The sequence below is a fragment of the Phasianus colchicus genome, chromosome 14, assembly GCF_987193195.1.
Source record: "Phasianus colchicus chromosome 14, bPhaCol1.hap1.1, whole genome shotgun sequence".
NCBI lineage: Eukaryota > Metazoa > Chordata > Aves > Galliformes > Phasianidae > Phasianus > Phasianus colchicus.
Genome location: NC_143449.1, coordinates 14,414,332 through 14,429,481, shown reverse-complemented (window position 1 = coordinate 14,429,481; position 15,150 = coordinate 14,414,332). Strand labels below are relative to the sequence as shown.

General features: G+C 34.1%; 1 protein-coding gene across 3 annotated transcripts in view; it reads right to left on the bottom strand.

The window, feature by feature from the left end:
• The window catches only part of DIAPH2 (diaphanous related formin 2), a 157,116-nt gene that overhangs the window by 41,226 nt on the left and 100,740 nt on the right, over positions 1-15,150 (bottom strand). For all 3 annotated transcript variants that reach the window (XM_090150285.1, XM_090150286.1, XM_090150287.1), the window contains one exon: positions 14,936-15,101. In XM_090150285.1, the coding sequence (XP_090006411.1) occupies positions 14,936-15,101 (166 nt within the window). The remainder of the gene's footprint in view (positions 1-14,935; positions 15,102-15,150) is intronic.

The following is a 15,150-nucleotide window of genomic DNA, read 5'->3' as shown; positions in this document are numbered from 1 at the left end:
TTTTGTCTCATTTAAATCAGTATCTTCATTTTAGGAGGAGTGAAGATGCCACTTCAAGCGTTCACTGTGATACAGTACTATACATAGCCATTTAATAAGGGATACTGCTTTGCTGCGATGGTGGAAACCACAATTACCACTGATATTAATCTACACATGCACATGAAAACTGGATTAAGAACTGTATTTGTTGTACCTACCATCCTGAAAAACACCTTGTCCTCCAGAAGAAAAAAGATAATTAAGATTGAAAAAATAAAAATGTTTTATCCCTTTTCATTTTGGACAGTTCTGTCTCTACACATTCAATTACACTGAACAGAGATTTCATTTTACTGAAACTTCACAGACTGTAATGAAAGTAAATGCCCACAATCTTGAAAGAGAAAGCAGTTAAGAGATATCTGAACTAGTAGTAGCCCACTAGCCATTGGCAGATTATGATTAGTTCGTAGATTCTACCACATTTTCTAACAGGAAGACTACTACAGAATGAACTACACAACCTCTAAATTTATTATACTATCTTGTGTCAAACTCGAAGTGTCCCAGCTTAGAGAAGATTATATGAAAACATAAGTTTCATAAATATAACATATACACAGTTTATATGATATAATAGCTACCAATGGCTATTGAAACAAGTCATTCAAAACAGATGAATCCCAGAAGAGCATCACACTAACAAGTCTCTATGACTTTTGGTCCTTATGCTGACAATTTCAAAACTAACAGAGCAATAGAGCACTGAACTCATATAGTTTTGGATACATTTTTATAACAACATTACCAAGTTAGTCTAGGAAAAATATATATATGCATATATATAATCACAAGTCTTAACCAGCCTAGGCCTTGCTGCAGTACTACTGCAGCTTTTCAACAACTTCAGCATTTCTGGTTAGGACTTAGAGGATTCTTTTCTGCCATCCCATCTACTTTTCAACCTTCTACCCACTCACTCAGTTTTACGCTGCATTATTTAAAATTGACTTTTTTCCTTTCCTCTACATGTCTTTAAAGTGAATACTACGAAAAAAGAAAAGGATGTCTTATTTAACACATCACTATTGTCTAGTGAAAGTAATACCCTTCCTTCATAAAAATATCCCAGAAACAAAGTACCTAGAATGTACTTGTTTATTATTACTCCCCATCAACCAGTCTGACTCATGTTTCATATTTGCTATGTCATTTACTACTGTATTGAGTTGGATAAATTGATGAAATATTCCCAAGAACATATCACCAGATGTTTTCTACATATTTTAGTGCTGAAAGCAAAACATATATTCATCATATATTCATCTTCATTTGTAAACACACCTTATATTTGAATTAACAAATCTGATCATGCTTTTTCAAAGCTGGTTGAAGATGACTCTAAATAAAGGTGAAGAAAACTTGGACTCAGAAGCATAGTGTTGTCTACATGATTTGCTCTATAACAAATTCTTAATGTTCTCCTTATGTTTCTTTCCACAGGTTTATTCTTCACCTTTGTGTAGCTTTGAATTTTTCATTACTTATTCTTTATCATTTTCTAGTCCTTCAAACTGTGGATTAGTATGATGACTTTATAAAGGTACCTATTATATATACCTATTATAAAGGTAAAACAATTCTGTACATGCCATGCTGCAATTCAGGCTTAACCACTCTAGAAATTAACCATGTTGCACAACTAAAATGGGGTAATTTTTTTTGCATGATTTATACAGCAGAAAAAAAATGCATGGAACATTTATGTGCACAAATTTTGAGGCTAGTAGTTTCAAACAACTACAGCAAATTAGTTCTACAAAACTTATGTATGCAGTAAAATTAAAAAGAATATGCTGATATTATAAAATAGGAAGTAAAAATGTGACAAAAAAAATGAGAATTATAAAACTTCTTCAGAGCTCACAGTCTTTGAGATAAAACTGAAGTGCATGAGTTCCAAAAAAGACATCCCCTTGCTTACATCCACCTGCTTTTATACAAGATGTAATCTAATCAACTAATTGCCATTCATCCTGCAAAGTCACAGGAGATAATACTCCTATTTATTTTTATGTATAAAAATGCCACTTTAAATTGAATTTCTACACCATTTTAATAGCATAACATGAAGCATCCACAGAAATTCATTTTTTATGCCTTAAATTTTCTTACAGATAGCAAAATTTAACAGCAAAAAAATAGTTCAATTACCGTACTGAACAGTCTTCCTCAACAACTTTAATCTTTTATACCTTATCCTTGTTTTTACATACGTATCATAATCTAGAGAGATCTTGCTTCCCAAGATGTCATAAGCTAGTTGTCAGGGATAAAAACGCCTTTCATTTGCTGCAAAACTACAAACAAAATCCACTTAAGAAAAGTTGGCCCATTATCATAGTACCCAACAGTTCACCTAATAAATGACAATGAGACAAGCACATTTTAACCAGTGTTTATGTTCCTCCTCAACTAATCAGGGTAGCACTAAATAGCAGTAGGATAATGCAGCTGTGACTTCTCTAATCTCACTGTTATGGCAATGGAGAATAAAACGTCGCAAGAACTCAATTTTTAAACAATGTTTGACTGGATACATACTGGTCCACTTGTTCTGATTGTTGCACAAAGGACAAATCAAGAGAGTTGGAAGTTAGGATCAAACTATTATTTAAAAGCTCCATTTATTTCCAAGAAAAGAAAATCATTTTCATCAACTTCGCAGGAAATAGGGCCCGGGAGGGTTGGGGAATAGAGGAGGACACATACAGTAGAATTACAGATAACACGGCTAAGTACATGGCTAAGAAACTAGTATTTGGGAATTAACGTGCAATAAAATTTGTAGTTTAAGTCCTCTTGAAAATAACACAGTAAAAAGCAACTTCATCTGAAGAATTCTTTAACTTAATTCACTTTAAGGGTTTTTGTTTTTTTTTTTTGCTTTACATTAAAAGCACCTTTGACATTAATAACTCACGGATCCCACTCCAGAACAACTTTATGTTTGCTGGTTTTAAACTAATCTTTGATGAATATACATTTTTTTTTTTCCAGATTCTTCTGCAAAGAAGTCCACCTACCTCATGCGTATTTCAGAACAGCCAAAACACAGAATTATGTGCACTAGAAACATGCATTACAGTCAAGGAATATTCAAATAAAAAAAAGCGTATTTATAGTATCTTCCCACCATAATTTGGATGGTGACACAAAAAACTTCACTTACGCATTTTCTTGCTTGTGTGATTCCTCAGCTCGTCTCCTAAACAGTTATTTATTCACAACAGAAATGCAATTCATACTTTTAAAGCAAGACAAATATATTGGAGGTCATCTAAAAAAGTTTTTGTACAGAATTTCTCCCAGATTCAAGCTTGAGTGCATAGCATGTAATTGAGCATATAGCACATATAGAAAGCTAAGCGCTTTTTTACAGTGAGACAGAATATCTTCATCTTTCAGGAGAGTGTAGATATTGGATATCAGTAAGGAAAATATGGAGCTCTCACACTTTCATTTATCTTTTATTTGACATACCTTCATAATCATCTATCCCTGTTCTTTTCCAAACTCTTGAGTTTTATTGGAATTCTTATAATGCAGAACACCACATTACAAGTTGTGTTATTTTTGAGTATTCAGTGCCAGAGGCACCCTCTCTGTGTAGGTTCACAGGATAAATTACCTGATCACTAAATGGCAGCAATCAGCTTAATACTGGAAAAATAATTCTGTAATTTATTTTGCTCTTAAAGGAAAAAATCACTATTTTTTTTACTGCAATGAAGCTCAACAGTGGAAAAGCATAACAGGGCTGATAAGTATTTACTAAATACATTATATTTATCCTGTTTAAAAGATGAAAATAAACTAGCCTAAGACCTAAAATTCAGACTAACATCACAAAGTAAGAAGCAAGCCAGAGCTAAAAGTTTTTCCAACAGCTTTGGAAAATACCTTGAACAGCATTAATCCAGATACTGCCTTTTAAAAAGATTTAATGGCATGGAAAACCCCAAATCATTGACAAGTGAATCTAAAAAAAAAAAAAAGGTTTTTCTTGTAGATCATTCAAGATTCTCTGTGCTTCTCTTATTGCAGAACGCATGCAGTTTGAGAGGCTTCCCTCTGCCTCCCAGCACAAAGTCTGATGTTCCCCCTTGTGTTTATTAGAATTCACTGAAATAAGGCTCTGTTACCCAGCACAGCCAGTTTACAACTTGGTTTCCTTATGAAGCAAATTAAATATTAATGCGTATCGTACTCTGAACATATCTTAACTTTTGACAGACAAACAGATCTTTGCACACCAACGTGGTTGTAAATAGACTCTCAAAGGTAAATTATTAAAAATGAGAAGAAAGAAAACTGTAATGCAGATATTGCCTAGGATATTAAAGATGCAGTTGGCTACAAAGCAGTCATGCACTGCTAATGAAGGCTGTCTGTGATCCCTCAGGCCTTCCCTAAATTTCCTTTGCACTAGCAAAACAGATGATCTGAAGTTCCAAGAAATAAATAAAAAACACACATAACTTTCTCCATCATAACTCCGTGAACTCAGATTAACTGGCAATTCATCTATAAAAGCAGAGCTAAAAGACAGCAGTTTGCTCAATGACACATTGAATTTCCCAACTGAGCAGGTATGAAACAACAAATAGAAAAAAACTGCTCAGGATACTGGCCTATGGCTCATGCACCACAGCCATTGTATCTGACATGAAACACCTTTGGGATGCTGCCACTGCAAATCAAGATCACTCAGGACCAAGGCCAGCATTTGCAGGAGCATGGCACTTGCTTGAAGACAGAGCCCTCAGCAGTGGGACCCTGTCACAATGCCACAGCCATGCCTGGAAAGAAGGATAAAGCCAAGGTCTATGAGAGGCACTGCCTCAAGCACAGTCACCTGCCTGGCTTACTACACTTTACATAGCACACAAAGTAAGGTATGTAAATGTGCATATCACCTTATGTTGCTCATTAAGTACAGCCCACTTGTTTGCAGCTGCTACCTATCTATCATTATGGCTTTTAGACTTGTATGTGCCATTGAGATGGGCATCAGGCAGCTCTTTACCAGATACATCAGGGTTTGGGGAGGATGCAATCAATATTACTTCATCATTACAATGTCTTCTTGCACCCTACTGATACTATCACAGAGAAGCACTTTCTCATCTTCAGTTTTTTTCTTGAGGCTTCTCTTACTTCTGCTTCAAATTCCATTTTGATAGAACAATCCAACTCTACTAGCTTGCTTTGTATTTTTCTAAAATTAATAAGCAAATATAAACTTCGGGAAATAAACTGATTTACTACAACATCAACAAGCTAACTGCAGATGCAATAACAGTGATCAATCAAATCATAATTAAGACAAATAAGGAGGTTCAAATTATCAAATTGATAGCTTAACATGAGATATGTGCAAGCAGAACAATGAACCTGAAAGATGAAGTGCCCTTGTGAAGACTTTAAGAGCTCAGATTCCTATGAACCCAGCACTCCCTGCAAATGTAAACATCTGCAAACTAAAAGCATCTTCTGTGAAAGGGTCTCTTCTAGATTTAAAATCTTGCCACAGGGAGTAAGTCTATCGTTTACATGAGCTCAACATCTGGGTTAGATTCACAACTTAGGTACAGTGATACTCAAAATCCCAAACTATGCTTGATTTCCAGAGTAGAAGGGGGTTTAAAATCCTCATTTAAATTTTATAAGCTTCCGAGATAATTCCTAGGAATAATGAGATGACTCAATTAGACTTATTGCAATCAGTACTAACTGGACAGTCAGCTTAAAATTTTCAAATGCAAAAAGCTAAAAAACCCTATTTTAACCCTATTTTCAAGATCTAAAAAGCCTAACTTCAGTTTCTTCTAAGACCATATTTTTCCCATACTACTTCAGAAAAAAAAATATTTAAAAGACTTTGCTGCCATGAAATACGACAGCTGTTGCTTTTTCTCCAACCACAAAGCCTGTATCACCACCACACAAACAAGTCTGACTTGCCAGAAACAAGTTTCAATTCCATCTGTATTGCCTAATTGACAACTACAACAGCCTCCACTTGCCTGTCTTCAAATGCTTCCAAAGGCAGAGCATTATAATTCAGTTTTTATTATTATCTTTTCTGATGTCACTTTCCTTTATATATTATATAAAAGGTGACCAATTATCTAACAGTATTAACAGCTTGTTAATAAAGTCAATGAGTTACCACTTGTATGTGAATGCTTCTGTTTCCAATTCCATTACTTAAAAACTTCTCTGGCCTACATCCATTTTCTGATTTATCATGTTAAAAAAAATACAAATAATACAAAAAATATTCTCCTAAGCACAGAGTGGGTCTGCTTTCAGAGAAGAAATCAGAGACTTTATAAAAGGTTTTCTTTTCTTGTTTGGCTGTGCTTTTTTTGTTTTAATTTCTTTTTTGTTGTTGTTTTATCCTTTGAGAGGGGCAGCAAGAGCTTGCTAATATGGACAATGTTTCAGTTCTGATATTGCCTCCTGGGATACTTCTCTGGAGAAAATACTTATTGCTGATTATTCTTTATTTTTCCATAGCTTTCTTCTAGCTAGAAGAAAGAAGCTGTCTTTCAGACCACATTAAGGAACTGCTATTTCTTAAGCAGAAGGGAGAAGTTGTATTCCCAGACAATCAGGAAGAAGAGAAGAAATAAATACACATCTTTTCTTTAAAGCCACTTCTGAATTACAAACTCAATTGGTGTGAAACCTGACAATTCAGCTTGATATTATGTATTGTCTTTCATAAGAAAACATATGATTAGTTATTAATCTATGTGCTGTATACTCATTGATTTATATTCTCATAGCCAATGTCCTGTATGTAGGGAACGCGTTAAAAAAGTTGAAGGAAAAAAAATCCCACATCATATAGTTTAACACTTGCTTTGAAGCAAACAATTACTACAAAGAAAAGGATTTACGTGGACATTTATGGTCTATTTGCTGAGTCTATTGTGATGAAAAATATTTTACTTATGAAGGCAACATAACAGACGTTTCATTTCCTGCCTACTACGGAGTTTAAATCTTACAAAACCTTGAAAGACCACGATACTTGTGGCCCAATAAAAAGTGTCAGCTTACTGATCATTCAGAATGTCATAATATCTTTTGGGGAGTTCTGTTTTCTGAATCTTTTATCTCTGGGTTACTGTAAAATATTCCAGGTACACACTAATCATTTGTGAATCAATAGACACTACTGATAAAAAAGGGCAGTTTATTTCAAAAGTCTCTTAGAAGGAGCCATCTCTCATACCGCCAACTGATCAGTTGTTCTTACCTACTTTCCTTATACTACAACCCTTTATCCCAACGTACATTCATAACATAATAAAAAAGATTTCCTTATTCAAAGAGCTGCGTCTGTACAAATGCCTTCCGGGAGAGAGAAGTAGTCACATTCCACTAGATAGCAAAAATATCACTTCAATGAAGGAAGAAGCTTCACTACATTTCATAATATATATACATACATACTTATAAATGTCTGGTTTTCCCTCCTTAAATTTTACCTTCCCAAATTTTACTCTGCTATTTAAAATTCACCTTTAGGACTAAGTGCACTAAAATGGGAATCCACTGGGAAATACTTGAAAGACTTAACTGTTACTTAAGGAAAACAAAATTTTTTCATCTAATGTTGAAGTCTATATTTCATACACCCTCCATAAAGCACACAACCTGATTAAAAGGGAATTTATGTGCATTTTTAAATGCAGGCGTGACAGATTTGGTGGATATTCTTAAATATTCTAGCAACAAAAGAAATAAACATTCAGAAAGTGACATACATATTTCAGATCATTTGATATGAAGATTTTTAGGCAACAAATTAAAATGAAGAACTGAAATAGAAAAGAACAGGCATCTTGCTTCAGGAATCTGATTAATCATTATCTGTTAAGAGCCTGAAAACTATACTGAACTGAAATTTATCAGGCTGCCAATTGTCCCAAGGTTATGTTGCTAATCAAGGACAATAGAAATCTGTATTTACTTTCACTGAGCAGGACTAAATCAATATCATCTTAAACAATCCTGCTTCAAAACAAGTCCTGCAAATGAAAGACATATTCCTATTCAGTGGATGCTACTTTTGATTCAATTTCCTTCTGATTGTCAGCTCTGACAGAGAGCATACACACTTCTCCGCTCTCCACCAAAAACAAACAACCAAAAACAAAACAAAAGCAGCTTGATTTTTGTGTTTCATTTATAACTAAAGTCCTCACACTCAAGTGCTTTACTTAGTTCTTGTAATGTTCATTGAATAAAATGAGGATACAAAGACGTATGTAAGTATGAAGCCAAAGAAATAAATCAAGGCAGAGGTGAGGCAAAAGAAACAGGAAAAAGTCTAGCTTAAAACTCATTTTCAAGGTGCAAATATTCTATGTCATCCTAGGAAAAAGATGAGCAAGAAGCGGCACAGCCACATAAAGATTGAGAGGCAAACAGAATTTCTAAAGTGATACACAAACTTAATTCAGCCTTCTCACTACACCCTTGGCACTAATTACATTTCCTGCAACAAGGGTACAGAAGCCTAGGTATATAAAAAGGGAGCCGATAAAGGATATGTAAATTAAAAAAACTGTTTTTTCTATCTGCACCTCTAAATTGATTCACTGTGTTGTATCTTGATGAATTTAAATGGCTCACAAAGAATGCACGTTTAGATAAGACAGAGATGCTCTAAGTTGATTTGTCTACTTACCATCATATGATAACAGTTTTGCAGTTTTTACTATGTATTCCTAGCTATGCAGTGTTTTTTTTCTCCTCCTATTATCAATGAACAGAGCAAAAATTATTTTTTATCACATAAAGTTAGACAGATACCAACAAAAACTAGGCATGAGAGGTTAATTTACTTTCCACTAGTAAGCTTCTAGATGAGAAGTTTTAAAGATAAAAATGAAAAAGATATTTGTAAAAGTCAATTTCTATTCAGTAAGTCCATGTCCACTTCTCTAAAATAAGAGTCAGCTCTGCCTCTCCAAGTACAGAAAACATTCCAGCAGCAATCAATATGTCCCAGAAATTGAGAAAGGTCAGCTACTGTATCAGCTTACAATGCCTCCTGGTAATTTCCTCTTTCCCTGTTGTTTTACAGAATAACAATATATTTCTATGAAAAATTTTATCGGAAAATTATTTGTGAAAAGAAACTTATAGACCAAAAAGAATATCACTGTATTGCTGATGTACTTTGATCAGAAGAATGAAAGATGAAAAAGCAATAGTGACTGCTCCAGAATTCTTTTTCTGATATGCTCTACATCTTGATATTCAACTTAACAACTTCTAAATGCTCAGAACTTCTGAACAATATTAATAAATATTTTCTGTTCAACTTGTCAAAGAAAAGATGTTCTATGCATACATTGTTTACATCAAGAAATCAACAATTGGCATTATTTCTCCCATTCACTGTATGGAACTTCAGCCAATAATCATCACAGTCTTTAACATGTTTTCAAAAGACCAGATGTTTTTACTTTCTCAGTGTTAAAATAGTTTGATATGAGAACTACAAGATACACATAACGTGCAACTATATATACACACACATACACACAGAATTCTGTCTGTGATCATGGGATTTGCCATTCAGGTCATACTTCTGACAATTACTTTCGGTTCATCTTTAAAGATACGGATATATATTTCATCTATTTTCAAACACAGCAGCCAAATTGTATGATTCCATAAGAGTCATATATCCTTATTTGCAGTTGCAAATGAATGAAGAAAACACGTCATTACAAAGACAGTTGTTTATTAGTGAGTAAATTTGCTTTCACATGGCGGAATCATACACAGAATCACACAGTATGAAGAGAGAAAGAGTGGTTAAAAATTAGAAATGTTATGCAAAGGTAATACAAAACAAGTCAAGATTTTCTGAATGGCAGTGTTGAATTTTAGGTATTTGTAGAGGTCAATCACTTAAAACCTAGAACTATATATGCTGTAGTTTCAATTAAATTTGCTGTATCACAGAATATTTTGAAGGAAAACCTTCTCTAAGCACAAAATCCTGCCATCCAGGAAGCTGAGGAGGTTTGGCAGAGGGGAACTCCTGACAGCTCTGGCAGAGGTAGAAGTGCGGTTATGTTACCCAAGAGGAAGATAGCAATACTGCACATGGAGGGAAAGAATTAGGCCAAAGCTCAGACTCAGGAGATTAAATTTTTAGGCGAGGTGAAAAGCAACGAGGCCTCTTATAGCTACAGAGGCTACTGAAGAAAGATTAAGGAAGAGGTAAGCCTGCTGCTGAATGGAGCATGGGACCTAACTTCACAGCCTGAGGTACTCAGTGCCTTCTACACCTCATCCCTTACCATCAGTATCTTAGAGGCTATCATCAGCTGACTGATGTGACTGCAAGGCCTCTATTTCATGAAAAAGTTGTGGCACTCAAAGGACATCTCCAATGCCTAAAAAAAATTGCACATCTCCATCTTCAATGGAGCAAGGAAAGCTTGGTGAATTACACAGCAGTCAGCCATCACTCACGTTTTCAGGCAGATCACAGACATTCCTTCTGGAAGCCATTTCCAGTTATATAAAGGATCAAGTTGCTGACTAGGAGAAGCAAAAATGGACTTCTCAATGGCAAACTGTGCCTCATCAGCCTGACTGCCCTCTAAAATGAAACAAGCAGCTCTGTGGATGAGGGGAAGGTGGTGCATGTTGTTTACCTTGGCTTTAGCAAAGCCTTTGGCACAGTCCTTCACGTCAACGTCTTTTCAGTGATGGAGATAATGCATGCTTCAGAATTATTTGATTCTGTGTGAAGCAGCCAAGAGTTGAACTCAACAACCATTATGGGTCTCTTCCAAATCAGTATATTCTGTTGTTCTACATTGCATATCTTAAGATTTTTCCTCATTGCTTCTAAAATTTATATTAGTGATTATGACTTTTAATAGTAAACTCCACATATTAAACGGGTTGAGGTGATTTCTACTTTTGTCCTTGGACTTGAACACCTATTGTCTTCTTTTTGAGAAACTTTTTACAACAGCCAAAGATGCAGAAAAACTTAATTCTTTAAAATAATTTTCCTTATAGAAAATGAAATCATTGTACTGTGCACTTTCATTGCTTGCCCTAGGCCTTCCTCAAGTGTTTGAAAAAAAATAAAATCCCTAAACAAGAACCTTTATGCCACTAAAGTGTACACAGTTCTGCTCTAGTTGATACAATAAGTCAAGATATTCTCAGAAGGCCTAATTACAATTACTACGACTACTGCATATATCTGAACAAGTGAATTTGACTAAAGTACAAATGATGCTTAGGAAACGAAAGCATTTCCTTAAGCTATGTAAGTCTCAGACTTCACTTTTTTTTTGTATTGAAGCTTTAAATATTAAAGAGGCTTAGAAAGAAGGACAGTTTAAAAATTTTTAAAGACCTTAGCATCACACAGATAATTAACTATTCAGACCAAAATACAACATTAAAACTGTATGTTACCACCTCCATATTAAAAAAGTAAAAAAAAAAAAAAAATACCAAGGCAAATTTGCACTCTGCTTTGAGTATTATCTGGTAATCAGAAGAGAGCATCTGTGCACTCGTAAGAAGAAAATAAAGGAGATTCTGACACAAAACTCAGATACTATTTCATGGCATAAATTATATTGATAATTTATAGAATAAACACCACTTATACATAGAGAATTATTAGCAGAAGACATATATACAGCATTAATTGGGATTATTTGTAAACTGGCAATAATAATTAACTAGTTTGCACAAGCAGTTTCAAAACCTTCATTACACTGTCATAGTTATTTCAGTCATTAAAAATTGTTTGAAATGCCCTCATTTTCAAGTTTCCTAAAATAATGAGAATTTGTTGAACCTTGCTGTAAGTACAAGTGAATAGCATTCATACAGAAGAGAATTTATTTTCACTGCAAATTAAAGTTCTTCTTGACTAAATACGTTTCCTTTCTCACAAGCCTTACTATGTTTATCTGCACTCTGAATTAACATGCAAATATTCAAAATAGCAGAACATTCTTGCATATGATTAAAATATTTCACTAAATGTTCCTGGACTTCATTTAAATGACTTAACCTAGCAAATACTTAGAAAACAAATAAAAACAGCAAAAATCATTCAAATTCAAACAACCACCATCACGTTGGTATTAGATATGAAATGAAACTCAAATCCAAACAGTGTTTTCATAAATAATTCTTTGTGAAGCTTATAAAAAAAACAAAAATCAACAAAAGCCCAAATCTGTTTTCTACAGTTTTCTATACTGCAGTTTTCTACAGCATAGGCCTGAATTATATTTCATAACCCTAAATATACCTAAACGTAAAACAGAAAAGCAATCTTAGAATGCTGCTTTTCAACAAACTTAAGGTACTTCTGAACAATTGGCTGCATGAGAGGCAGCAGTGTGCACTGCAAAGAAGTCTGAATGTACAATGTAAAAAATGGACCCAGGGAGGCTGTAGGGTCTCCATGCCCAAATCAAAATTTGAGGTAACAAGGTCCTGTGCTATCTGCTCTAAGTTGAACTTATGTTGAGCTGGAAGTTTGGACTGGATGATCTCAGGAAGTCCAAACATAACTTCATGAATTCAGACAAATACAGGCAATAATATAATGTTTTAAAGTATAAAAATAAAGAGCTAATAAAAATTTCATTATGTTTCTGCAGTTTGTGCAAACTTGCATCAGCAGAAAATGTATTACGTGTTCACACATTTGAAATTTCAGTAACATAAGCCTGCTGGTAATTTCTTCATAACTAGTGGTTTTTAACCTTACACTTTCCTTCAGTTGACTCTGTTCTTTCAGCTATCACAATAACAACCATAAGTCTCAACTACCACACATATTATAATTATCATACTGAAGAATAAAGAACCGAATAATCATTTATTTCTACAGAACACAACATTTAATATAAAAAATATATAACTACTATACCTAGAAACTCAAATAGATTTGCCCTGTACAACAACAGAGGTAAGTCTCACAGAAACTCCTCTCCCTAATTAACTCACAATTAACATGGATAAAATGTAGTAAGATAAACAGTACTCTATTTCTTTATGAAAAAGAATTAGCAACATCCAATCAATAACAACCATACAAGAACATTATAAAGATGGATGCTACTGAGATTGTAATACCTTAAAAAAAAGTATGAGTAAGATTATGTTGTACAGTCCAAAGTTCAGGACCTTGAGGTGGGAAAACCACTAGGACAGGTTGTTATTACCATGATTTTGTAGAGCATTCAGTAGAGCTTGTAAAAGATCTTCATTTCACTGCAGCATCTTACTCTGTAATGCCTCTCACCCCCTGCATTCAACACTTAAATCTCACAGAGTTCATTACAGAAATTCATTCCATATCTACATCACTGGCAATTTTACCTGTATTTATACATGTTAGTTTCTTCCTTCAGAAGGCCACACAAATAGGCTATTTTTGTTACTTGATCAGTTATAGCCCTTCATATCTAGTTTCTCGCATTTACACACTGAAATGCTTAAGCATCTCTGATCCTTTTTTCCTTTTATTACTCAGTGCCTTTGAATTCAATTATAATCACTGAAGAGCAACATATCAGTCAGATCTTGGAGTAGTAAAAAAGAAAGTAAAACATAACTACTTAAGCAACGGGAAATACATTCATTCTAATGTCTTGTAAAAAACATGAGTATTTGTTTTCTACCTCACTTTCAAACTAGTTTAAATAAATACGTGAAGACAGATTTTTCAAACACAATGTTTGAACACTAGTAGTCTGAAATCCACTCTATTGCAACTGTTTAAAACAGATCTCCAAATTTAGATATCCTTATTTGAAAATCTCCACCTTGGATTTATGAAAAGTAAATGCACTGTTCTTTGCATGTCTTCACAAAAATGCTGCCATGCCTACTAATTTTAAAGGGACTGGTAATTTGCCTATGGTAAAAAAACAAAAAAAAAAAAACCAAAAAAAAAACCAACATCAGAAAAAACCATTCCAGTCAATTTAAAATGAGTAGTTAGATATACTGTAGAAAAAGTTTTGTAATACAGTAAAACTCAGCACTAAAATTACGTTGTTAAGTAGTTATCCATCTATCACACTAAAACTGAAAGTCCTTATGATTATGCAATGAATTAAGACAGCTACTGGCAATAGAGAGATTGGGGAGCAACAGCTGCATGGTAAACAGTGGTATTTCCAAGCAGTGTTAATATTCTCAAGAGACACAACATGACATTCCAGGCATCTGTTTTCCTTGTACACTTTCTACAGTGCAACTGATTACGACTCCCAGGCAGCCACTAGGAAAGATGACATTAAAGCCATTTAAAAGTTAGTCTGTTAAATAAAATTCTTAAATTTCTCCACAAAGAAACCAAGTCCTGGTATCAACTGTACTGACTGGCTGGAAACAGTAAAATAAGCATCTAAGTGGATATCAGGAGTTATGCCAGAAATAAAGAGGTCAACATGGAATTTTAAGCTTCAGTTCAAAGCATTATTAAAACACAACCAGATTCTAAAACAGTGTGTATGTAGGCACATCCATTTAGGCTTAGGCTATGCAATGGTTTTGTTGCACTTCTATATCATGTCTATTTGTTATGTGACAGATAACAAGCAATTAAAAAAATTCTGATTATCCATTTAATCAAATTGACAGGTGATTTTGCAAGTTACAAACTGTAAATTTATAATTACCAGTAACCAAAACCAAAATAATTTTGAAAGCATTCATCTCATTCCCTGCCACAGCACAAAGCAAAAAATTAAGTGTAACATTAGAAAGAAAGGAAAACGGATTTAAACTTACTTGGTAGAACCAAAAGGAGAAATAAAAATATAAAAATAATGTTATGGGAGACACTACTTACCAAGAACAGAATTCTAAAGTTGTTCAGATCACCAAAGAATTCTTCTATGCTTATAGAACGGGCGTCAAAAGTAAAGTATTCTCCCAAATTCTCATATAATTTCATCATGTTGCTGTGCATGCAGGACAGCTTTTCATATTGCTCTCGTGCATTCTCAGCAAAGATGTAAGATTTTGTTAAGGAAAATGATTCAATTGGAATTAAATCTAACAGCA